Here is a 26,553-nt window from a genome sequence, read left to right as displayed (position 1 = left end):
CAGTGGAATATAATACTTAAACGGTGCTAGTAGGCCCATCTCAACTTCTTTAGTGGTTAGATGATCAATCCCTAAACTCAAGGGACTTCTGTTCGCCGGTAAGTGCTTGCTGGATCTTTTCCTACTCCTCTCACAAATTATCAAAAATTACCCTATATTGTGTCAGTATCAGATGCACACACACACATACTGTCAGTACAGGATCTCTCACTGTTAAAGATGCACTCTCAAACTTTTGTATAATTTCAGACAGTCGTTTTGAAAGTGGTGCTCACGAGCCAAAACTGGCCCCCTTTATTTGTTTACGAAGTCATCCAATTGTGTACTACACCTTTCATTTGGTGTGATATGTTACGAATGTAACAATTTGAAAGATGTCATACACATTTTGCAATTTGTGTGATATGTTACGAATCCAATTCATGCAATATGTTACGAATTTGTTGTGCTTAAGTTCTTCCTTTTTCGCTTTGGCCTTTGTCTCTTTCTTGGTCACTCTGACATTTCACAGGCCCTAAGGAACAGTCAGTACTTTACAAGGGCTTTGCTCTCAAACTGAGTCATGTACCAGATTTCCTTCAGCCTTACAGCCCAGACCCTGAATTTCCTCTTTTACACAGTACTGTCCATTTAATTCCCATGTTCAAAAATAGTTTCATTGGTTTAATTCCTTCCCTCTGCATTTTCTCCAGTCTTTTGCTCTTTGATTCTCTGTTTTGATGTTAGATACACAGCGTGTTGCATAGTTGGTGATTCAAGAGATCAAAAAGAAGAAATTCAATGCTCGAGTTTATTAGAAAGTCTAATTCATTTTTATTTCCCCCGTTCCCAGATGAAACACAACGTTCAGTAAAACAAAACAAAAAACAGCTTGACAAGTACATTCCATATTCAAAAAGTGGAACATGTGTTTGAGGCAGTGGTTCCAGAAGTGCATTTACGTTACATGATGAATTCCTGTTGACGCTGAGAAATTGGTTTAACTCATTATATACACACTGCCAGGTAGGACTTGTGTTAACATCAGCGTGAACTCTGCAACTAGGAGAGTATTTGGCATGGTGAGGGAAAGTAAATTGGGGGATATATCAAATCAAATCAAATGTTATTCATCACATGCTTCGTAAACAACATGTGTAGATTAACAGTGAAATGCTTACTTACTTATATAGTGAAGTAAAATAACCTATGATGACCCTTTCAAAGTCATTGTGGACCTGTGTGTGTATGTGGACCTGTGTGTGTGTGTGCATGTGTAAATAACGCTTTATTGATAATCTCTGTCCCAAGATGTTCATACACATACATTTTAATTATAAAACCTTATTCTCAAGAGTTGATTATTTTATGAAAAACATATGGTGTAACTGTTACAGAATTTTATATTACAAACACTGGATGTACTCTGCAACTCCATCAGAGAAAACTAAAAAACACTATGTAGCACCAGTAGGAAAAATCATGCAGCAAATTGTGTTGCTTTCATTTTGTGAAAAAGACTACTTCAAGATTGTTTTTGATCAAATCCTGTTCATGGAATCCAGTGCAGCCACCTTTCCTTTGGTATAGCTTTTCTTTGGCCATTTTAGTTGGTTTTCTTCCAAATCTCAGAAGAGGAATACGTTGACAATGAATCAATGTCCTCCTATGTTCTTATTGCGGCAATGACTCCTTGGTTGACAGGTGCTGTCGGTGAAAAGCAGGAAAGAAGACAAACATGATTTTAAAACAAAACCAATTCTCCCTGCATTTTGGAGTTTCCCTTATTTGATCTTGTTCTGAGGGCAGGTCTACCTCGAGGGCAGAAACAAATATTGATTGGTTAACGTTAGTCATGAAATGTGACTGGTTAAGTTTAGACACGCAATCCCAATTGGCTAAGGTTAGGGTTAGGTGTTGGGTTAAGTTTATAAAATAAATGTTATTGGTAAAGGTTATGGGTTGTGGTAAGATTCGAAAGAGCAACTTTGCATATGTAAAATGTTGTTACGCCCCCATTCTACCACCAACCTACCACCTAGCGAGCCTTTTCTTCTCTTTCCTTTCATTCTCACTCGTCGCTGTGAGTGCCGCTCGGGGTTTGCACGGCTTTCATCCAACCAATCCCATGCCTTTTGCCCTCGAGGCAGAGCTGCCCTCAGGACAAGATTGAAGGAAAACTCCACTGAGCATTTATTTACACATACAGAATATTTGCAATAGCATGTCTGTCCCTGAGAAATTGGTTTTAGGTGGATTGACAGATGGAACAGGTTTTCAGTAAGGCTATTCTACTGCCAATGTTTGTCTATGGAGATTGCATGGCTATGTGCTCAATTTTATACACCTGTCAGCAACGGGTATGGCTGAAATAGCCGAATCCACAAATTTTAAGTGGTGTCCACATACTTTTTTATATATAGTGTATATCTAACTACAAGGAGGTGAGTAGACAGCCGACGCTTAGTTTACTAGATAAATACACAGAGTATACGAAACATTAGGAACACTTTCCTAAAATGGAGTTGCATTTTGGGTGGTGGACCAGTCTTGATACACACGTGAAACTGTTGTGTGAAAAACCCAGCAGCGTTGCAGTTCTTGACACAAACCGTTGCACCTGGCACCTACTGCCATACCCCGTTCAAAGGCACTTACATATTTTGTCTTGCCCATTCACCCTCTGAATGGCACACATACGCAATCCATATCTCACTTGTTTCAAGGCTTAAAAATCCTTCTTTAACCTGTCTCCTCCCCTTCATCTATACTGATTGAAGTGGATTTAACAAGTTCTTAATGTTTTGTATACTCAGTGTATACAGACCGATGACTAAATAAATGGAAATATTGACAGTTCGACAGACACCAGCAACTAAATATAATTATTGTACAAATAGACAGACTAGATGAATGAATGGAAAAATAGATGGACAGGCACTAGCAGAGACAGACAAAGACACACACAGATATGATGACTAGCTAGACCCACCTGCTTTTCCACAGGCCTTCTCACACTCCTCTTGAGTTTCGAAGCGATTCTGGTTGCCGCCACAGCCTCCGTACCAGAAGCGTGTGCAGCTCTTGCTGAGTGCATCGTAGTGCCACTTGAGAACAAACTTTGCGCAGGCGCCTTCCTCTTTGGGGAGCTGACAGATTTCCACTCTTGTCAAGACCGCTGTGAGGGAGGCAAGAATAGACAGGCCAATGAATATGTGTCCGACAGGGTTCGAAAACCAGGGTTAAGCCCTTTAGCCAAAGCCTATGCATTGTGCACATAGCAAAGCAAGGACACCGCAGAACACGTGCTCTGAAAAGGTACACTGTTAGGATATAATACAATGGTGTAGCTAAGGACATGTTTTTGCAGGTGTAGTGTGTACAGAACATGCTTCATGCAGTGAGAATGAAAATCGAATGACATCCAACGTCAATAAACATGTTGTCAGTTTTTGTTTGTGGAGCCATGTTGGAATTCCTTTCAGGATAACACAAAACAGTGACATCTGTTATCCATTGACATGACATCTGTTTATGTTGAATATTTGTCCACGTGTTTTTGGGGATGCCTGTAACTGTATGATCCAATAGGAAATTAATTGTAACATAATAGAGGTGAATATGATATACAACTTGAGAGAAAGCATTCCCCACCACAAGCCCGGTCCCGTGTGGCTCAGTTGGTAGAGCATGGTGTTAGCAACGCCAGGGTTGTGGGTTCGATTCCCACGGGGGACCAGTACGGAGAAAAAATAAAAAATAAATAAATAAAAATGTATGAAATGTATGCCCTCACTACTGTAAGTCGCTCTGGGTACGAGCGTCTGCTAAATGACTTAAAATGTAAATGTAAAAGCCATTCCTTCTTCAAACTCAAGATCTCGAATATAGTTTACAGTACTACAGATCATAATAAGAACTCTCTGCTGCCCATTTAGGCCAAGACCTAGGAAAACTAAGTCTGACAGTGAACCACTTAATCAGGCTCATTTTTGCAAAGTTCACTAGTCCAAAACACAATGAACCATGCAAAGAATATCCCTCTTCATTAATTTGCTCCACACTTATGACGTGGTCCGGTCTCAGGGAAGACTAAAGTATAACTTTCCCTTTTTCCATGCTTGGCTTTTCACTCATTCCATACTTCATTCAGAGGCAATGGAGGGTTTATAGCCAGACACAAAGGGGATCTTTATTTGCAAAGTGAACACAGACCGAGGAAATTGTGTTACGCAATGTATATAACCTGCTACAGTAGAGATTATATATCAGTGTTTTCCACGGATCTGGGCAAAAGGACCGAATTTAAATCATGTTTCAGTTGAGAGTCAGGGTTGCCTGCCTGAAACCTAGACATGTTGGTTTAGGAGGAAATGCTTTCATGTTTACGTCAGCTGAACCGCAAAGCATCGGATGACGCACTAAACAGCGATCAAAGACGGTCATATGTTCTACAGAGGTAGTTGGAATGGATCAGGCTGTAATCTATTAAGATGAGAGACCACAACTAAATATGAGGCAGATTTTTTCCACCATAGTCTGAGAATAGTGGTCCTTTGTAGCTCAGTTGGTAGAGCTTGGCACTTGTAATGCCAGGGTAGTGGGTTTGATTCCTGGGACCACCCATGTGTAAATTGTATGCACTTATAACTAAGTTGCATTTGATAAAAGCATCTACTATATGGCATATACACTGAATGTACAACACATTAGGAACCCCTTCTGAATATTGAGTTTCACCCCCTTTTGCCCTCAGAACAGCCTCAATTTGTTGTGGCATGGACTCTACAAGGTGTCAAAAGCATTCCAAAGGGATGCTGGCCCATGTTGACTCCAATGCTTCCCACAGTTGTGTCAAGTTGGCTGGTTATGGATCTCTACTCCGAATAGCTTGTTCCATCTCATTCCACAGATGCTCAATTAGATTGAGATCTGGTGACTGGGAAGGCCACTGCAGTAACCTGAAGTCACTGTCATTTTCGTGGAACCATTCCTGGACAATCCTAGCGTTGTGGCATGGGGCATTATCCTGCTGAAAAAATCTATTTGTAAATGGATACACTGCTGCCATGAAGGGATGCCCCTGGCAATGATGTTCAGATATCCTGTGGCATTCAAACGTTGCTCCACTTTTATCAAGGGGCCCAATGTGTGCCATGGAAACATACCCCACACCATCACACCACCAGCCTGCAATGTTGACATGCGGCATGATGGATGCATGTACTCATGTGGTTTTCGCCATACCCTAGTCCTCCCATCAGCATGAAACAGCAGGAACCGGGATTCATCAGACCAGGCAATGGTTTTACAAAACTCCAGTGTCCAGTGTTTTCGTTCCTTAGCCCACTGCAACTGCAATTCCTTGTTTTTTGCTGAAAAAAGTGGAACTATGTAAGGTCGTGGGCTGCCATACCGCTTTTTTGTCAAGGTACGATGAGTTGTGCATTTTTTTATGGGTCTTTGGGCACCAATGTTGTACTGGACTGTCAGTTGACTAAGTGTAGCCGGTCTGTTGCTTTGTCAGCCTCTTTTGTCCTCTTTCATCAATGACCCTCTTCGACTACCGGCCTGCCGTTAGCTGTGTCCTTTGGGTGGAGGACCATTCTTGATAGCAGATGGGGAACTGTTGAGCATGAAAAACCCAGCAGAGTTGCAGTTCTTGACACAATCAAACCAGTGCGCCTGGCACCTACTACCATACCCTGTTCAAAGGCACTTAAATATTTTGTCTTGCCCATTCACCCTCTGAATAGCACACACACAATTCCATGTCTGAATTGTCTGAAGGCTTACAAATCCTTCTTTAACCTGTCTCCTCCCCTTCATCTACACTGATTGAAGTGGATTTAATAGATGACATCACCATCAAGGGATCATAGCTTTCCCCTGGATTTACCTGGTCAGTCTATGTCATGGAAAGAGCTGATGTTACTAATGTTTTGTACACTCAGTGAATATTATATACTGAACGAAAATATAAATGCAACATGTAAAGTGTTGGTCCCATGAGCTGAAACAAAAGATCCCAGAAATGTTCCCTACTGTTCACACAAAAAGCTTATTTCTCACCAATCTTGTGCACAAATGTGTTTTGTTTACATCCCTGTTAGTGTTATCTTTGCCAAGATAATGTATCCACCTGACAGGTGTGGCATATCTTAAAGTTGATTAATTTCTTTGGGATAGGTGGCAGTATTTTCATGGCCGGATAAAAAACATACCCGATTTAATCTGGTTACTACTCTTGCCCAGAAATGAGAATATGCATATAATTAGTAGATTTGGATAGAAAAGACTCTAAAGTTTCTAAAACTGTTTGAATGGTGTCTGTGAGTATAACAGAACTCATATGGCAGGCCAAAACCTGAGAAGATTCCATACAGGAAGTGCCCTGTCTGACAATTTGTTGTCCTTCTGTTGCATCTCTATCGAAAATACAGCATCTGTGCTGTAACGTGACATTTTCTAAGGCTTCCATTGGCTCTCTAAAGCCGCCAGAAAGTGGAATGGGGTGTCTGCTGTCTCTGGCCAAAGAACAGCAGGAGAATTTGAAAGTGGTCAGCCTGGGGACAGTGACACTGGAGATGCGCATTCACGAGACTACTCAATTTTTTCTTTCAGCCTTTGAATGAATACAACGTTGCACGGTTGGAATATTATCGCTATTTGACGAGAAAAATAGCATAAAAATTGATTTTAAACAGCGTTTGACATGCTTCTAAGTACGGTAATGGAATATTTCAAAAAAAATTGGGTCACGAAATGTGCTCACGCATCACCCTTCGGATAGTGACCTGAACGCACGAACAAAACGGAGCTATTTGAATCTAACTATGGATTATTTGGAACCAAAACAACATTTGTTGTTGAAGTAGAAGTCCTGGGAATGGATTCTGACGAAGAACAGGAAAGGTAATCCAATTTTTCTAATACTAATTCTGAGTTTAGGTTGTCCCAAACTTGGTGGGTGTCAAAATAGCTAGCCGTGATGGCCGAGCTATGTACTCAGAATATTGCAAAATGTGCTTTCTCCTAAAAGCTATTTTAAAATCTGACACCGCGATTGCATAAAAGAGTTCTGTATCTATAATTCTTAAAATAATTGTTATGTATTTTGTGAACGTTTATCATGAGTAATTTAGTAAATTCACCGGAAGTTTTCGGTGGGTATGCTAGTTCTGAACATCACATGCTAATGTAAAAAGCTGGTTTTTGACATAAATATGAACTTGATTGAACAAAACATGCATGTATTGTATAACATCATGTCCTAGGATTGTCATCTGATGAAGATCATCAAAGGTTAGTGCTGCATTTAGCTGTGCTTTGGGTTTATGTGACATACAGTGCCTTGCGAAAGTATTCGGCCCCCTTGAACTTTTCGACCTTTTGCCACATTTCAGTCTTCAAACATAAAGATATAAAACTGTACTTTTTTGTGAAGAATCAACAAGTGGGACACAATCATGAAGTGGAACGAAATTTATTGGATATTTCAAACTTTTTTAACAAATAAAAAACTGAAAAATTGGCCGTGCAAAATTATTCAGCCCCCTTAAGTTAATACTTTGTAGCGCCACCTTTTGCTGCGATTACAGCTGTAAGTCGCTTGGGGTATGTCTCTATCAGTTTTGCACATCGAGAGACTGAAATTTTGGCCCATTCCTCCTTGAAAAACAGCTCGAGCTCAGTGAGGTTGGATGGAGAGCGTTTGTGAACAGCAGTTTTCAGTTCTTTCCACAGATTCTCGATTGGATTCAGGTCTGGACTTTGACTTGGCCATTCTAACACCTGGATATGTTTATTTGTGAACCATTCCATTGTAGATTTTGCTTTATGTTTTGGATCATTGTCTTGTTGGAAGACAAATCTCCGTCCCAGTCTCAGGTCTTTTGCAGACTCCATCAGGGTTTCTTCCAGAATGGTCCTGTATTTGGCTCCATCCATCTTCCCTTCAATTTTAACCATCTTCCCTGCCCCTGCTGAAGAAAAGCAGGCCCAAACCATGATGCTGCCACCACCATGTTTGACAGTGGGGATGGTGTGTTCAGGGTGATGAGCTGTGTTGCTTTTACGCCAAACATAACGTTTTGCATTGTTGCCAAAAAGTTCGATTTTGGTTTCATCTGACCAGAGCACCTTCTTCCACATGTTTGGTGTGTCTCCCAGGTGGCTAGTGGCAAACTTTAAACGACACTTTTTATGGACATCTTTAAGAAATGGCTTTCTTCTTGCCACTCTTCCATAAAGGCCAGATTTGTGCAGTATACGACTAATTGTTGTCCTATGGACAGAGTCTCCCACCTCAGCTGTAGATCTCTGCAGTTCATCCAGAGTGATCATGGGCCTCTTGGCTGCATCTCTGATCAGTCTTCTCCTTGTATGAGCTGAAAGTTTAGAGGGACGGCTGGGTCTTCGTAGATTTGCAGTGGTCTGATACTCCTTCCATTTCAATATTATCGCTTGCACAGTGCTCCTTGGGATGTTTAAAGCTTGGGAAATCTTTTTGTATCCAAATCCGTTTTTAAACTTCTCCACAACAGTATCTCGGACCTGCCTGGTGTGTTCCTTGTTCTTCATGATGCAGGTGCATTTATACGGAGACATGATTACACACAGGTGGATTCTATTTATCATCATTAGTCATTTAGGTCAACATTGGATCATTCAGAGATCCTCACTGAACTTCTGGAGAGAGTTTGCTGCACTGAAAGTAAAGGGACTGAATAATTTTGCACGGCCAATTTTTCAGTTTTTTATTTGTTAAAAAAGTTTGAAATATCCAATAAATTTCGTTCCACTTCATGATTGTGTCCCACTTGTTGTTGATTCTTCACAAAAAATTACAGTTTTATATCTTTATGTTTGAAGCCTGAAATGTGGCAAAAGATCGAAAAGTTCAAGGGGGCCGAATACTTTCGCAAGGCACTCTATATGTTTGCTTGGAAAATGGCTTTGTGATTATTTGTGTCTATGTACTCTCCTAACGTAATCTAATGTTTTGCTTTCGCGGTAAAGCCTTTTTGAAATCGGACAATGTGGTTAGATTAACGAGAGTCTTATCTTTAAAATGGTGTAAAATACTTGATTGTTTGAGAAAATTTAATTGTGGTATTTTAGTTGGTTTTGTATTTCGCGCCGTGCGATGCCATTGGCTGTTGGCTAGGGGTTCCGCAGGCGGAACGGGGTTCCGCTAGCGGAACGTCTGTTCTCAACAGGTTAAACAGCATGATCGTTACACAGGAGCAGGGGACAATAAAAGGCCACTCTAAAATGTGCAGTTTTGTCACACAAGACAATGCCACAGATGTCTCAATTTTTGACAGAGCATGCAATTGGCATGACGACTCAAGAATGTCCACCAGAGCTGTTGCCAAATAATGTGATTTTAATTTCTCTACTATAAGCCAACATCGTTTTAGAGAATTTGGCAGTACATCCAACAGACCACACAACCGCAGACCATGTGTAACTACGCCAGTCCAGGACCTCCACATCCAGCTTTTTAACCTGCAGAATGTTTGAGACCAGCCACCCGGACAGCTGATGAATCTGTGGCTTTGCACAACCAAAGAATTTCTGCACGAACTGTCAGAAACCATCATCTGCATGCTCGTAGTCCTCACTAGGGTCTTTACCTGACTGCAGTTCGGCGTTGTAACCATCTTCAGAGGGCATATGCTCACCTTCGATGGCCACTGGCATGCTGGTGAAGTGTGCTCTTCACAGATGAATTCCAGTTTCAACTGTACCGGGCAGATGGCAGACAGCGTGTATGGTGTCATGTGGGCGAGTGATTTGTGCCCCATGGTGGCAGTTGAGTTATGGTATGGACAGTCATAAGCTACGGACAACGAACACAATTGCATTTTTTCGATTGCAATTTCAATGCACAGAGATACCGTGACGAGATCCTGAGACCCATTGATCCACCGCCATCATCTTATGTTTCATCATGATAATGCACAGCCCCATGTCGCAAGGATCTGTACACAATTCCTGGAAGCTGTAAATCTCCCAGTTCTTCCATAGCCTGCATACTCACCAGACATGTCACCCATTGAGCATGTGTGGGATGCTCTGGATCAATGTGTATGACAGTGTGTTCCAGTTCCCGCCAATGTCCAGAAAGTTTGCACAGCCACTTAATAGGAGTGGGACAACATTCCACAGACCACACTCAACAGCTTGATCAACTCTATGCGAAGAAGATTGGTTTTCTGATCCACACCCATACCTGTTTTTTTTAAGGTATCTGTGACCAACAGAAGCATATCTGTATTCCCAGTCATGTGAAATCCATAGATTAGGGCCTAATTCATTTATTTAAATTGACTGATTTCCATATATGAACCCTAACTCAGTAAAATCTATGAAATTGTTGCATTTATATATTTTTTCAGTGTATATTAATAGCTTTACTTACCGGGAGCGGGAAGGATCTCAGTCTCGAGCTGCTGCTCCACTTGTTGCTGAGGTTCTGGTGATGTAGAATAGGAAAAAAACAAGAGTTTCTGAAGTCAACCTTTTACCAACTGATCTACAACAACCCATAACACTTTAATTGAACGATCAGTCATAGAGCTGTTTTTACACTGTGATAGCATGATATAATAGATGTTGTGTACAGTCATGATCGGTGACTTTGGTGTATGTCACATGAAATAACACTCAAGTAACAATATACAAACTTACCATGGTTAGCTTATCAGCTAGCTAACCAGGTAGCATAGCTTATCAACTAGCTAACCAGGTAACATAATGTACATTTACTTTCAAAAGTATGACATTAGCTATCAGGACTGCTTAAAACAGCTGTTATCAAGCAAAAGACAGTCTACAATTGGCTACTTAGTTAGTTTGTCAAATTAGACAAGTCAGGTTCAAAGAGCCTCTACAAGCTTTCAGAAAACCTGGCAACAAGGACCACTCACCTGACCTCATGCAGCGTTTCAAGCACTGGGCTTCAGTCTCGAACCTATTGCCATTGCCTTCACAACCACCGTACCAGAACTGGGTACAGATCCCATTCTTTCTGTCAAAGAACCACTTAGCCTGATGGTTTTTGCACGCCAATCCAGGGTCAAAGTCAAGAGAGCATGGGTCTGTGAGCTCGTTAGCTAGAACATGCAAAAACAAGACCAGTCACAAGAGGGGTAAGAGAGAGGAGAGAGGTATTAGTATGGTTAAGATGAACATCACCCATCTAAAAGCATATGTGAGTTACTGTGAGCTAGTTGTCAGCCATCACTAAACAGTAAGTAATTAATATGTAATGAAATTGTTAATTGCTAGAAGTGTTTGAAAAGTGAAAGCAGAACATTTGTTAGGAAATTAAATGTATCTCATTGCTGGTAAATTAAACTCGTGACAATCAATTAGTAGGACTATTGCACATTACAGTGGTTGAACATCTGCAATTAATATTGTGAGTAGTTTTGAACAGTAAATTGTTCATTGTGAGTCGAGTGGAAAAGGTAGGAGTTGTACAGTAGCATAGGTTTCTATTGGTGAATTGTTGAGATGAAAGAATAATAGCCATATTCAATAAACTGCTCTTCAATTAATGATGTTGCTATCAGAGTTAATATATGTTAATGTTAGTACATTTTAGGAATTTATTAGGTCTGTGGCTGTGTGATCTCCATGATATGCAGCGAAACCACCTTCTGTACCTAATCCTGTTGAGCCAACTCCACAAGTACCTCTCGGGTAATGCTGACAAAGTACATGAATTGATCGACAGTCTTGGACTCAAGCGTACCTGTCAAAACCACCCTACGATAAAGTCCTTTCTGCTTTGCACATTACATAGTGCTAGTATAGCATGTTCCTATTGACAATCAGCACAACCGTTTTCAGCTGTGCTAACATAATTGCAAAAGGGTTTTTCTAATGATCAATTAGCCTTTTAAAATGATAAACATGGATTAGCTAACACAATGTGCCATTGTAACACAGGAGTGATGGTTGCTGATAATGGGCCTCTGTACGCCAATGTAGATATTACATCACCTGTTTCCAGCTACAATAGTCATTTACACCATTTATAATGTCTACACTGTATTTCTGATCAGTTTGATGTTATTTTAATGGATAGAAAATTTGCTTTTCTTTACAAAACAAGGACATTTCTCAGTGAGCCCAAACTTTTGAATGGTAGTGTATTTATATAATATATACAGTATATATCATATGACATGTACATAGATCATGAATATATACAGTATGTCTATAAATAAAACATCAGCAGTCACTATGACAACTATTGTAGATGACCTCACCACTTAGCTATTACTACCTTATGTTTCTACCATAAGGGAGAGCTTGCAGTGGCCTCACTCCAAGGCTCAACATGTGAGCAATACAGCTTCATCAATGGAGTTATTTTCCACAAGACATTTTAGACTTTGTAGGTTTTGCAATGAAAAATAGCCTGCAGATATTGCAGGTTTAGCAGCTCTGATGGCCCTGCAACCTACTTATTTTAAGACAGTTTTCGGTCTCTCACTGTAAAAGCTACAGGCACTAAAATAATACTGAAGATATTGTCTGTCAGTGAACAGTTCTGTTGTTTATTAAGTAATATTCTCCTCTGGACTTCTTGGCTCCACACTGAGTTTACAAAATATTAGGAAAACCTGCTCTTTCCCTGATATAGACTGACCAGGTGAAATCTATGATCCCTTATCGATGTCACCTGTCAAGAACTACAACGCTGCTGGGTGTTCCTAATGTTTTGTACGTTCCGTGTATATTAAAAGCACATTTCTTATTTTCTTTAAGGTCCACTCTGTGATATTTACAGACGTATTTCATATTTTAAAGTAATTATATATGAGTGTGCTTTTAACTTGAAAATGATGAAGCATCATGTGTGATAAAGCTTAATGTGCTTTGAAGAGTGATGCTGCTCCATACTGTTGGATTAATTGTAGTAACAACAATGCTGCCAATGAAAATCCAAACCCAATGAATTCTCATTAGAGACCATTAGATAGAAACAAAGGGGAAAGCTTCTCAAAAGTAGAGGCTGGCTCTTTTTGAGTTTGAATTGCAATTTCCACACACACACACACGACAGATGTTACTCACCAATCTCTGGTTTGTCCAGTGGTGTAGTGGCTATGATACCAGTCACCTCCATGGGGGCAGCGACCTTATGCTCTGCTGCTGCTTCTGTCCAATCAGACATTACATAATAATGGTCAGTGGATTCAGTTAAAACAATATTTATGGATGTTGTGTGGCTGACAACAGGTGACTTGTTTTGTTTTGTCTTGCATTACAAAAAGGAACAAATTCCAATGAAATATATGAACGCCAAAAAGATATTGACGAAACAGGAAAAGCCCCTTTAATCATTGCTTGGATGTTCCACAACAATAAACCAATAGTCATTTAATTAGCATAATGACAATCAATTTGCAATCGTATTTTTCCGAATAATATAGGCCTACTGTACAGTATACACATAACTATCAATCGCTCTGGCAAAACTGTGATCATTGACTATGGATTTCAGGTTGACATCACCATTGCAGAGTAAAACAGGTAACCTAAGCACACCAGACAATCACTGTGGTGTGTTCATGGACTTACTGGTAGTAATAATGCCTTTGTGTGTGGCCGCAACGTGGCCCTGGGCGGTGTGTGTGGTCACCACGGCGTGGTAGGTCTGGGCGCTTTCCAGGCCGCCTACAGTGATCTCCGTGCCTGTCACATTCCTCCTCAGCACCAGTGTGTGGTCGCGCAGGCGCGTCACCACCACCTCGAAGTAGGCTATGAGCTTGGGGTCCGGGCTGGCCCAACGCAGGGTCAGGCCACTGGAAGTGGCATTGGCTACGTGCAACTCCTCTTGGTCTAGTGGTCAAACCGGGTGGTATTAACACACACGCAAAAATAACAAACAAGCAGACAATAAAATCACAGTCAAAAAACAAAACACATTGACAATTGATTAGTCTTTGAACCACCACGGGAAATGACTGGGATTGATTTGTTGAACTGGATGTAAACCCTGCTATTTCATTTTATATTTCATGTCTTACCTTTGTGCTTTCTTGGATGGACTGCCTGGTGATTTTCGTGGTGTTTTTGATGTTTCCTACACATAGAGTGAATTATTGACACAGAATATATAAGATTCTACCAGTGGAGGCTCCTCAGAGGAGGAAGGGGAGGACCGTCCTACTCAGTGAATTTCAGAAAAATGTAATATAATGAAACCTTGAAAAAGTTATCCTTTTTAGATAAAACTATACGAAATATATGTCACCAAATACCTGATTAAAACACACTGTTTTGCAATGAATGTCTACAGTAGTCTCAACAGAACTCTGTAGGGTAGCACCATGTTGTACCAGGAGGACAGCTATTTTCCATTCTTCTCTGGCTACATTGACTTCAATACAAAACATATATTGCGCATGCTGCTCACCCCCTTCCACAGACCTATGGTAATTAGGACGACTTCCAGATGACGTCCTCCAACCAATCAAAGCCTTTGTAGTATGAACTGACATGTTGGCCATCCAATCAAAGGATCAGAGAATGAACTTAGTACTATGCATGTGTGGTTTAGAAGCTTGGTGAGTTGGTGACATTGTAGGACAGATTGAGAGTTGATTTTTGGGGGGATATTATTCAATTCAAATTAGGAGATTGAGGAGGTAGATTATACATTGTTTTCTTGGTTTTAGAACTTTATTTTTGTAACTTTAGTAGCAAGTAGTTAGCTAGCTAGCTACCAGAGTGCAGTTTTCTCTGCCAGAATGGCTAACGCTAATGACAATGAAGTGGATTTCTTATTGAAGAACGCCTTTCGTGCCCAGATTAGTTTCAAGCTTCTGAAAAAAACCTGCATCGATCATGTAATGGATGAAGGTCTGCATATTCAAACTGCGCAACACAACAAGAAGGTAAGAAGAAACAGGGATACTGAATTTTGGGGCATGTAAGAGTTGGCCATTGTAAACAATGGCTCGTTGCGGGATGAAGCAAGGGGGCACAATGAGAGGGAAAGTTCTGCTAATAAGGGCAACGATAAGGAGCTTGCAAAGATAATTGCACAGTACGATGCTTTACTTGGTGAACATATGGACGTTTCTATTGTCTTCTCTGGATTGTCAAAATCAATTCAGAATGATTTGAAAGCTTCCATCGCATCAACAATTGAAAGTGGCAAATGGATGAGACCACAGACATCAGCTGTCGCTCACAGTTAGTTATCATCAAGTATGTGGATGATCGGTTCTTCATTCAGGAACGTTTGTTGGGCTACCTTCAAGTGTCAAGTGGGTGAAATGTTTGACTTTGTTATTCTTAGATGTCTGCGTTTAACTTCATGGAGAAACTTGTTGCCCAAACCTATGATGGCACTACTGTAATGGAATGAATCTTCTATTTGTATTTACTTCTAAGTTCCTCCTGTTCCCTGATTAAGAGGGCATGACCACTCCACTACCAGTGTCAACTCTTTGATATGAACAGAAGCCATGTCTCATATGCCCTCTCATCCACTGGCACATTGAATGTTTCCTTTCCAAGCCCTGTGAGTAGCCCTGTCATTTTTCTCTCATTACTGTATGTAGAGTCAATCACATAGACAAACACATTCACATTATTACACATCAATGCGAGACACTTCGGAGGATCGTGTTTGTCTCCTGGTGCACCTGTCTGTCTGTCTGTATGTTTGTCTATTAAACATTTTAAAACGTAGAATTTGTTCACCTAATCCTTGTATCCAGCATTTCCACACCGTCATGATTCCTGACATACACATCAATGATTTTACTCCTTGCTTGGACGAACTCATTCTTAGCTCTTTTGTCTAACTGTGTTGTGTTATTGTTGTTTGTCTTCTCAGTCAAATCCTGTCCTGCCCTCAGTGGAAGAGTTGAGCTCTTCTCCAACACCACCCATTCATGATGAACCTGTCCTGCACTGAAGCCTCTGAACACCTCAACCACTGTCCTACACTGAAGTCATGGCTCTGAACACCTCAGCTCATGCCTCATACCCTCATTCAATCACCCCTGTGATTCCTTCCCAACACTGTAAGGAGCCTTCTAATTCCCTTTCCCCATTATATTTTACTACAAATGTCTTTATTAAATGTTTTAGGTTAAAATAATTGGTCTTTGACGATTTTTGAAACACGCTTTGTTGTCTCCGTGTGGTCCGCGCCTATGCCGTGGGTCTCCAGCCTCTGAATTCTACCAATACATAAACTATAGTGATTTACATGACAATCATGATGAACAATGTCATAATATGATACAAATGTATCATGTAACATGATCTGAATACTCACTCTTGGCTGTGGTGTGATTTGGGGAAGGGGAACTTGGGGAATGGCTGGTCACTCTGGTACCAATGACAGTTTTTGGAGACTTCAGGGGACATGTAAAAAGCGTTCTCAACTGCAGACACAAGAGGAAAAGGACAATCTTCACCTATAGTGTCAACCTGACTAAAAGGCCATTACAAAGTATTTGTTAGTGGTTTCCACAATGTCAACCTGAATGACTGTCATTGTGTCAACAAGTATGTTGATTCAAACTAATTATTGAATTAGCGTTTTCTATGAAAAACCTGTTATCAGTGAATAAAAGGTGGACATAAGTCTAACAGGTACTCAAAAGACAGCAACAGTGTGAAATAAAGCACTTACTGCTGAGATACTTGGGCAGCAGTCGGCCAAAGTTCTGAATGTGCTTGTCGTAAAAGTGCGAGGTGCTGGTCAGCCTCTTGAAGAAGACGTCGGAGGGCTCACTGGCCATGCGCATCATCACGCGGGCATCCCCAGCACTCAGCTTCTCGCCAACGCCCAGGATGACCAAGAAATAGCCCTTGCACTTGGCCTCGGTGGCCACGGCAACCAGCCGCTCCTCATCCTCCTCCACTGGGCCTGTCACGAACAATGTCAGCACCTTGAGGTCACGCTGGTGGGGCGCCCTTTCAAACACCTGCTCCACCGTGTGCTCGATGGCTGCCGCCAGCGCCCGCCCACCCTCCAGTTGGGGCGTTTTGTCCAGGAGGAAGTTATGGATGTCTTGGGCCGAGAGGTGGTCGGTCAGGCCCACGTCCACGCGGATTGGCGAGCCGCTACTGTTGCGCAGGAACTCGTAGGGTGCCTGCTGGATCACAGCCACACGGGCATGGTGGATGGATGCCATAGGGTCTGACGAGACTTCAAGCTGCTCCACAATGTGCGCAACGTAGCGTTTAATCTCGGTGAAGACAGTGGGGTAGGTGGTCTCGGAGCTGTCCATGACGAAGGCCATGTCAATGTCTACGTCGGTGGTGGAGGACCTCCTGTCTCTCGACTGCTGAGGGGGGACGTAGTCACACATTTGGTCTGGAGCGCAGGAGTCTGGAGAATAAATGAACACAAAAATTGTCTCAAGCGTTTTGGCTTGTTATGGTTTTCATTATGTCTTACTGGATTTGTTTGGAAAGCTATTTTCGTTTTGTATGCAACTGTCAATGGCACCAAGAAGCAATGTGCACCCAATAAGCTTACAATAGAAGAACTATGATCAGAAAGAAAGTGTGGACAAATCAGTTACACCATCATAAATAAATTCAAAATGTAGAACACAAGAACGCACAATGTCTTGGGTGTTGAATATAAATGTAAATAACAATTCGATGCAGCATTTGTGTGAAGTCAATCTCTGAGGATATGAGAAAAGCTCTTACCCAGGCAGATGTGGCAGCTCATGACCTTTTGGATAGCCGAGTTGTACTGTGCACTTCCGGGATTAGGCAGTACGATCACCTGACCCAGTGCTGACCCAGTGTTGTTCATCTGACACACAGGGAGGAGGCAATGACAATTCAAAAACATGGCCAGGTATCTGACAATAAGACATCTCGGTAAATTCATTTTTAAGTGTTGTACACTGCTTTCAGGTACGAGAGCAATAGCTACATTCCAATATCTATACTTCCACATTGCATGCCAATATATTACTTTCTTCTAAATACCCTGGTAGTGTAGATAATGGAGCAAAGCCAAAATTATTCCCTACTTTGTGTTATGGTATCAGAGCAAAACGTTACCCTATGAAAGAGGGGTCTATTTCTGCATCGTTTACACTACCTTCAGGGCTCTGGTAAGCTGGCCATCCTCTTTGTTGACCAGGAACACCGAGGCGATGCCGGAGTCATAGAGACGGAGGGCCGCGGCGCTGACCGCCCGCTGATCCTTCACTGGCCCGTTGACAAAGAATATGGCCACCTTCCTCATGAGGAAGCCGCTGCGCACCCTCTTGAAGGTGTTCTGCGCCAGGAAGTTCATGGCCGTCTCCAGGCTGCGCTGTTTGCGCGTCTGTAATGCCTGCAAGCCTTCCACGCGCTGCACCAGGGAGCGGCGCTTCAGCGCATCGGCAAAGCGGATCTCGGTGGTCACCTCGTTGTTGTAGAGGGTGAGGGCCACGCGGGCACCGCGTGGGCAATTGCTCTCGGAGATGGTGATGTTGCCGACCAGGCGGAGAACGGCGTCACGCATGTTGTTGAAGGCGGGCCGACCCACGCCGTCTGAGGCGTCCAGGGCAAAGGCTAGCTCAGTGGGGTAGAGAGGGCACTCCTGTTGACCATAGCAGCAAGCTGAGAATAAAATGAAAAAGAAAACAAGTTTAGGGGCTTTCGTACTCATGTCAATAAATGTTGACGTTTTGGGGCTAGGGAGGGAGGTCGGTTATGCAGTGTGTATCTGAGGTGGTTTTACACGACATACGGTTGTGGGTGCCCCGACTGCCCCTAGTGCCAATTACTACATTAAATATGGTATATTACATGGTGATCAGTGTAAGCATTTTATACTTACGACAGTTGTCTCTGATTTTCTTCACAAGGTCACATTGCTAAGGAGAAAAAGGACAATTTCAAACCGATGTTAAGACATTGTACTGTACATATTCCACCCATGTAAACTTTGGTAAATTTTCCTATACAAAATGTCTTCTGTTTGATAAATGGATTCCTACCACAACGCCAGGTCCTCTCGGTCCTTTCTGGCCCTGTGGGAAGACAAACAGAAGAGTTGAACAGATGGACACAGCTGGAAGGAGACAAAGCACTAGGCTACTTTCTCAGGCCTGGCACCGCTCCAGATAACAACACCATTATTTGTGTCCATTATATAAACAATGAATGGTTTGTAATGACAACACATATTCTACTTGGCAAACCTCCAAAGACTGTGAATGCTACAAAATTTCGTATGGTGATTTTAAAATGTGACATTACGTGGGAGGTCATGATATTTCATTTTATGGGTAAATATAGATAGCCTCTTCCCAGAGCTGAATTAAACTGCTAACAATGTCTTAGACTATAAAGTCATGACTATGAATATCTATACAGTTATGGATTATTATGCAGTGCCAAGAAGAGAATATAAGGTTTATAAAGTGTTGTGAACACATGCGGCTGGTTTCCTGGATCCAGATTAAGCCTGGACTAAAACACATTATAAGTGGAGAATCTCAATTGAAAGTGCTTTTTAGTCCAGGACCATGATTAAATATGGGTCTGAGAAAGGGACCCACTGTAAAAGTCAGTGCTTACATAAGGCCCGGGGTATCCAACCTCTCCCTTTTGACCCGGAGTACCGATTTCACCTGAAACACCCTACAACAGCAATACAACAGCATTAAAAGTCAGATTTAAAAAATGATTTTATTCCAAATGCATGCATCAATTTACCCATACTGTATGGTACACTCTACCTTGATATTTTTACATTTCTATTTGGTAATTTAGCAGACACTCTTAGCCAGAGTGACTTACAGTCAGTGCATTCAACTAAGGTAGGTAAAACAAACACACATCACAGTGGTTGTTTTAGTTATATTATCAGTTAAGAAACACCCATAGCACACAGCACCCCTCATCCCAGTCTCCCATCCCAGCTAAAGCACTCACCCTCTGGCCACGGTTTCCTATGGGTCCTGGTCCGCCATTGTTTCCTCCATCACCTGCCGCTCCCTACATGGTGACAGAAACATCAGTGTGGGAACTGTCACATGGAACAATAAGACAGACACCTATCTGAATTTGACCAATATGAAATGCTAATTTTTGTTTTTGTTGCAAAACAAATTAGAGAGGCTACTCTCTACAGAGAGATCATATTTCCATCTGAGATCATTTGAGTGAAACTGCACTTTTCTTCATTTCAGCAATCCTTGAATTGAACTGAGTAAGCTGTGACAGTGATGATGTACTTGACATTACCTTTGGTCCTGGGAATCCTGGGAAGCCCTCATCACCCTGTAAGGAAGACACTTGTCAGTTCATTTGAGCATGGGTTGATAATGGCAATTTAAGATAACATCATGCAAGCTCATTATAACATAGAACATTGATGTATTGATTGATTGGTTGAATTTGTTATTGGATATTAGTGATTGCATTAATTATGTAGGTGCAGATTGGACTAGTACAGATGAATATGAGGGACAAACAGACATATTGTATTTTGTCAAATGTATGATTATTTACCTTTCTTCCTTTGGGCCCTGCGATACCAAATCCATCTCGACCATCTTCGCCCTGTAAGAAGAGAATACTGAGCTTACCGCAAAGCGAATGACCCAATCTTAGTTAACAGTACAACAATGCTAAACAATGAACAATGTCACTATGTACAGCTGACCGGGGTTCAAATAGTATTAAAGTTCTTTAGCTGTGCTTGATTGAGCTTGCCTGGCACAAAGGAACGGTCCAATGGTATCGTTCCAAAAGTTCAAACCCCACCCATCTGGCACTCCAGGCAGACACAAGCAAACACTCAATGTATTTGAAAGCTGTGAAATACTATTTGAACCCAGGTCTAATGTACAGACTGAGATAATAGTTGAGAAGTAGAACTGTATGCACTGATATACACTGATCATTACAGTACCAGGACACTATGCACTAGGACCGTGTACTAAGTAACTGCATTGGGACAGATCAAGTAAGAAGCTAATGAAACGAGACAGAACGTACGAGCCCTTCAGTAAAATGATACCAGTTAAGAGATTAAAGACACATGCTCCAGGTTTTAAGAAGTGAGAGGAGTTCAGAGACAGACATAAATCTTGCTGCTCTTTGAACTGGCCGTGACTATGACGTCCAGATTGCCATCAGAAGGCCCAAGAGACTGGTGCATGTCTAAAGTTGACTACTTGCACATTCCCTCATGGTTTTAACACTGGACTGTGACCAGGTTAACAAAACAAAAGCCTGGATTTCTCTCTTACCTAGTCCATAGACTGCTTACAGGGTAAATAAACCAATATATACATTTGTAATTTGGGTGAACTATCCCTTTAACATTGATGGAAACTCCCTACAACCAATGTTTATTCCATACTTACACTATGCTCAAATCTGTGGTGGGGAGTGTGCAAGTGCACACTTCTGGAGAAGAGTAGAGTATCTGTGTCTCACACTGTCACAAGCCTGGGCTCATATTAACGAAATGTCATAGGGCTATAATAGAAACAATTAATCTCAGAAATGTATCCACTAAATAGGATAAGAAGGGGAAAAGATGATTCGAACTCCAATAACATACTGCAAATGTTGATATATTGCACTTGTGTATTTTTATTGTATCATCTCAATGTATGTAGACCTCATGTAGTCTACGATCTGATTAATAGTCAGTCTGTTTGTTAATCTTCCCTAGATGTCAATTGTGTTGAGCTGACAGAATGTGATGTAATGACTTACAGGCTCACCACGAGGTCCCAGAGGTCCCACGATGCCTTTTGGTCCGGGCTCTCCTGGTTCACCCTATAACGATACAGATATACAAAGAATGAGAAGCAGAGAGAGGGAAAGAGAGAGAGGAGAGAGAGAGTTAGAGAAAGAGAGAGAAAGCACACTTCGAAAAAACATTCCTTCTGAGTCGCGCAGAGATTTCCTCCAGATTTAATTGCATTCACCCCCGTTACTTGAAGTAAATGTGACACAGGGCCTGGAAGTTTTGTTAGGGATCATTCTGTGTTGACTCTAATAGGCTGTGTATGTGTGTCCAGTAACGGGAGAGTGGGAGGCTTAGGCCATTGTGAATATACTGTAACCTAAACAAGGCTGCGATGACTGTGAGGCATAGGCTAGAGTAGAGCGATGCCAATGATTATCAGTTCTGTACCTTGCGACCCAGAGCTCCTCTCCTGCCCTTGTCTCCGGGGGGTCCCTGGGCTCCTCCTGGACCCTGGAATAAAACATAAACAAATCAGAGAAATCTTCTCACCATTGACACCCATGGCACTGTCAGGTTACATCGATGCTGAAGCAACGCATGTTGTCGTGTGTCATGATTACAAAGCACATTCACTCCTACAGACACTGCATGTGAAATGTGCGCTAACAGTGTCAGCATTTTTTTCCTGTAAGTCAGCGGGGAGGCACATGCATTCATTTTGTCTGCGTTTCCTACAGAACATGTGTTACTTCTTTCCAACCGCACATTGCTTGTGTTTACTGGGATTCCCAATTAGATGCCTTTTCATCAAGTTATATGGCGCTGTGCAGTACATCTCAAAGTCCAAACTTAAATGTCAACATACAAAAAAACGTCCAATATCAAAGAGGACACAAAACCCTATGGTAATTCATCACTCTGTGGCACAAACAATTAGGTTAAAGATGAATGGTTAGATAGATCTACTATAACTAGGACCAAAGTTTTAGGGGGTAATATTGGAACTGTTCCTTTGAGAAGCCTACATGTGTCGAATCTTTTGTTGTTGAGAATTTTTAAGTTCGTAATTTCCACTTTAACATGTCAGACTTAATTTGCCCTAACGACAAATGTATCATCCCCTACAAAAAAATGTCCATTAATTATAATCCACATAATAATTCACATTTCCTGTTGCTAAAGGATTATTTTTCTGCTGTAGCAAACTGACTCAAATTAAGATCCTACATCTATCTGTATGTCTTGATACAAAGAAGAGACTGAGATCTTAACATGCTGCAGAACCTGCCATTACAGAAATATCAGAAGTGTGCCACATTTAAAATGGCGCTGGTAGTTCACTTACCCTTGGTCCAGGGTTCCCATCCTCACCTCTAGTTCCAGGTGCACCGATTGGTCCAGCTTGGCCCTGAATAGGACAAAGCATCACAAACACACGTCTACATCAGAGACTGGTCTCCTGTAGAATCAAAGTGACCAATAGATTTGGTGGATAAAAAAATTGTGTTTAGTTACAAAGTGAGTGTGATTTGAATCTGAAGTTCAACTGCCTGTTGGCCTTAGTTCAGCTCCTTAGCTTCAGTATAAACATGGCTACTATGAAAGCCCATGTAATGACTGATACCAATAAAAGTGTAATGACAGTAATAGATTTTTTGGCAAGGGACGATAAACATGCACAACACAAACTACACAATGTTCTGTCAACAAATCTAGAAACACAGTGTATGGAGGCACTTACTCTGGATCCTCCGATACCAGGCTCTCCCTGCACACCATCACCTCCGGGTTTGCCAGGGTTTCCCTATGACATAGGAGAAACCCATGTCTCGGTTAAATACGGTATATGATTAGACCTCAGTAAACATGATCAGTTTGTTGAGATTCGATGAAGTGAGTTTACTGTAGATAATTGAGTAGCGTATGTAAAGGACAGTCGCTAGCTAGATATGCTAAGTTTGATCATAGAAAGTAATGGAGAGGGGGATGCTAAGTCTGCTAATTATGATGGCCCTACACTACAGTACATGTATGTGTATTATGGTGGTGTCGGGTTCACCTAGGGCTCATGATAAGGGTTGTACCAAAATGTTTGATGTATTAGAATAATTGATTATACTTATGTTGTATTAATAGAAGGGGAGGGGTTATAAAACCCCTCCCTCCTTACATTTATAGGGTCCTAGACTACAGATTAACAATATATATACATTATGAGGCTTTAATATTTTTCCACAGTTGTTTTCTAATTCTCTCTTTCTGCCTCATTATAAAGAGGTACCTCTGAGAAATGTGTGACTGTGAAGAAGGAGCTCTGCAGGGGAGTGAAGGAGATAAGACTAGTCAAACATTCCACAATAAATCAACTTTGGGGAGTGGATTTTACTGCTAAGTTTTTAGATAACACTAAAAGCCATTGTTTATATAGCTTGGTAGGCAGGGTTTTGGTCTCAGGAGTAAAAAGGTAATGACGTAGGTAGTGGCATCACCAGGCTAGACTGAGGGTTTAATAAAACAACTTGAGACCTTTTGTTTGATGCAGAACTTACTCGGAAACATGCGTGCTATGTTCCTGATTTTTAACTTCTGTCTGCAATTGCATTAATAAAGGTTTTTGAATGATTTAATTAAAGATATTGTCATAATGCTAATTTCACCAATGAGCCAATAATGATTGACAAGGACGAAAGGAACGAACCCTAACAGTGGCCTTGATTTAAGTCTGATGACTGCATGGGAAGTGCTGTCAATATGCAGATAGCAATGGGTAATTTGGTGTGGAAGGGCTGGTTACCCTGATATCAGGCACAGTAATGTAGCCTGGTTATGCAACATTAGGCCTGCTAATGCAAGGCATCAAGACTGGATATGTTCAGAGGTAAGGTTCAGAGTTCACTTACAGCTTGACCAGGTGGGCCTCTTCTACCATCAGAACCCTAATTCAATCCAACAGGGAATAAATAAATTATACAGACACAGTTATTACTGAGTCACCTCATAATGTGGTGGTGCATAGATAAGTGAACTATTCGGTATAAAGAAATATTAAGCCAAATATCAGATAACACCTTTTTTAGTAATAGATAAGAAGTGAGAGAGTAGTCATACCGTCCTGCCTGGTTCACCGGGGCCTCCCTTCTTACCATCCTCCCCTGGCTCTCCCTAGGATTCAAAACAAAGTACATCAATGACAATAACAGGAAGTGACACCAGTGAAAGAAACATAGTGACGGCTTAAACAGGAAATGAGGTGTGAAGATGCTCACTCCTACTCACTGTGCAATTGCAAATCAGCACACAAAACATTAAGAATACAAGGATACTTTATAGTTAATTTCCTATACAAACACTGCAATCCCCACAGGCAGATAACACACTAGCTTGGTGAGAGGAAGACATTACCACTGGGCCGACATCGCCTGGGTCTCCTTTAGGTCCAGCCACATTGTTATCTTGACCTGTGGTTCCCTAGCAAACAGAAAGCAAATGGAATCAGATTCAGAATCAGTTTGGCTGTTAATGATGTAGTACAAAATACTTTGTTGACTAGTTTGGTTGGTTTCTCAGTTATATCTACCATAAGAATCCCAATGATTGGGATTCCTGCTATCATTTTGAGGTAATACCAACTGAAGACTGAACCAGTATCATTTTTCCCATCCCTGGCCCTGAACTAAATAATTCTGTAATGAAAACAAGCACTGATCTGTTGAGCAAGGCACTTAAACCTAATTGCTCCTGTAAATCGCTAAATTACTGAAATGTAAAATGTAATCTGGAATAAGGCTGTACTGCATTTCAGATGTTAACAGATACTTACAGGATCGCCTCTGATTCCTGTATCCCCGATGTCTCCTGCATGTCCTTTAGTTCCTTTGGGTCCCTGAACACAGAAACAAACATTAGTGAGTGGTAAGCACATCAGAATAATTCAAATGAATGAATGCATGGAAAAGTAGCCCAAAAAATGTATGTTTATGAGGTAGCAATGACCACATGAGAACTCACCCTTCTCCCAGGGTTCCCTCTGTCTCCTGGGGGTCCAGCGACTCCGCTCTTGCCCTGGTGGAAAGCAATAAATCAGTCAGCCACACATTCAAGCGTGGTCTAAAAGTTCATCATAAGTCATTATATTCGCCTTTACTACTGTGGGTCTGTCTTGTGTAAGCATTCAAAGCTAGATTTACTGTACATTTTGCTTTGTAAAGTCGTGGATTAAAGTGAGAATTTCAAAGCACTTCTGACATGAGGCCAATATGTCAAAAGCTGTAACTGTTCACGTAAAGTTCTGTATGACCTTCCAATTTTAGGATACATTTTCAGCACATGCCATAGAAAAATAAATCTTATTGTAAAATAAATTACGTTTTTCTTACCTCTTCTCCATTTATGCCATCCAGGCCGATCTCTCCATATTCCCCCTGACAGAAGACAAGGGTTATTGAGGGTAATGCTCATCACTAACATTTAAACAAGCCATTTGAAGTAAAGTATTAATTTTTCTATTTAAAAAAACCTCACCTTTTCTCCAGAGTATCCACGACCACCCTGATCAATTGAGAAAAAGGAGATACATTCTTACATATTTTATGCAAAAAGATATTACATTCTGTTTTGCTTTCACATAAGTTAACCTTTTGATTGATACAGTAGTGCTAAGTGGGTACTTACCTTGATGCCCCTCTGTCCAGGACAGCCCTGGAAACCTTGCGTTCCATTGACACCAGGAGGACCTCTGTCTCCCTGTCACAGGATGAGAAGAGAGAGAGATGTCCTGTTACACAACATTTACACTATATTGAATAGCATTGAGGTTGATGATGGTTGCCGTTCACCCTAGGGTGCTACACATTGGTGGT

General features: G+C 41.4%; 1 protein-coding gene, 1 long non-coding RNA gene and 1 other non-coding gene across 7 annotated transcripts in view; 2 read left to right on the top strand and 1 right to left on the bottom strand.

Annotated features, from left to right (window-relative positions):
* Positions 1-789: 789 nt before the first annotated feature.
* LOC106581666 (collagen alpha-3(VI) chain) overlaps positions 790-26,553 on the bottom strand; it is a 117,499-nt gene continuing 91,735 nt past the window's right edge. For 2 of the 5 annotated variants that reach the window (XM_014163871.2, XM_014163872.2), the window contains 30 exons: positions 26,366-26,437; positions 26,216-26,242; positions 26,071-26,115; positions 25,703-25,756; positions 25,515-25,577; positions 25,097-25,162; positions 24,803-24,856; positions 24,595-24,630; positions 23,436-23,498; positions 23,040-23,102; positions 22,142-22,204; positions 21,718-21,780; positions 20,500-20,550; positions 20,233-20,268; positions 19,921-19,983; positions 19,564-19,626; positions 18,981-19,013; positions 18,821-18,857; positions 18,095-18,600; positions 17,692-17,800; positions 16,661-17,362; positions 16,301-16,409; positions 14,034-14,089; positions 13,585-13,845; positions 13,078-13,161; positions 10,917-11,102; positions 10,409-10,462; positions 2,972-3,157; positions 2,015-2,131; positions 790-1,686 (listed from right to left, as the gene is read on the bottom strand). In XM_014163871.2, the coding sequence (XP_014019346.2) occupies positions 1,646-1,686; positions 2,015-2,131; positions 2,972-3,157; positions 10,409-10,462; positions 10,917-11,102; positions 13,078-13,161; positions 13,585-13,845; positions 14,034-14,089; positions 16,301-16,409; positions 16,661-17,362; positions 17,692-17,800; positions 18,095-18,600; positions 18,821-18,857; positions 18,981-19,013; positions 19,564-19,626; positions 19,921-19,983; positions 20,233-20,268; positions 20,500-20,550; positions 21,718-21,780; positions 22,142-22,204; positions 23,040-23,102; positions 23,436-23,498; positions 24,595-24,630; positions 24,803-24,856; positions 25,097-25,162; positions 25,515-25,577; positions 25,703-25,756; positions 26,071-26,115; positions 26,216-26,242; positions 26,366-26,437 (3,363 nt within the window). In that variant the 3' untranslated portion in view covers positions 790-1,645. The remainder of the gene's footprint in view (positions 1,687-2,014; positions 2,132-2,971; positions 3,158-10,408; positions 10,463-10,916; positions 11,103-13,077; positions 13,162-13,584; positions 13,846-14,033; positions 14,090-16,300; positions 16,410-16,660; positions 17,363-17,691; positions 17,801-18,094; positions 18,601-18,820; positions 18,858-18,980; positions 19,014-19,563; positions 19,627-19,920; positions 19,984-20,232; positions 20,269-20,499; positions 20,551-21,717; positions 21,781-22,141; positions 22,205-23,039; positions 23,103-23,435; positions 23,499-24,594; positions 24,631-24,802; positions 24,857-25,096; positions 25,163-25,514; positions 25,578-25,702; positions 25,757-26,070; positions 26,116-26,215; positions 26,243-26,365; positions 26,438-26,553) is intronic. The other 3 variants (XM_045704388.1, XM_045704389.1, XM_045704390.1) reach the window with 3 other exon arrangements.
* Positions 3,643-3,718, top strand: trnaa-agc (transfer RNA alanine (anticodon AGC)). Its single transcript has one exon. It is a non-coding gene; the product is annotated as a tRNA-Ala (tRNA).
* On the top strand, positions 14,573-16,117 carry LOC106581672 (uncharacterized). The gene is made up of 2 exons (XR_001323159.2): positions 14,573-14,903; positions 15,406-16,117. It is a non-coding gene; the product is annotated as an uncharacterized lncRNA (long non-coding RNA).

Source organism: Salmo salar, chromosome ssa21 (assembly GCF_905237065.1).
Source record: "Salmo salar chromosome ssa21, Ssal_v3.1, whole genome shotgun sequence".
NCBI classification, from domain to species: Eukaryota; Metazoa; Chordata; class Actinopteri; order Salmoniformes; family Salmonidae; genus Salmo; species Salmo salar.
Note: the sequence above shows the minus strand (reverse complement) of the source record. Positions and strands in the feature narration are given on the sequence as shown.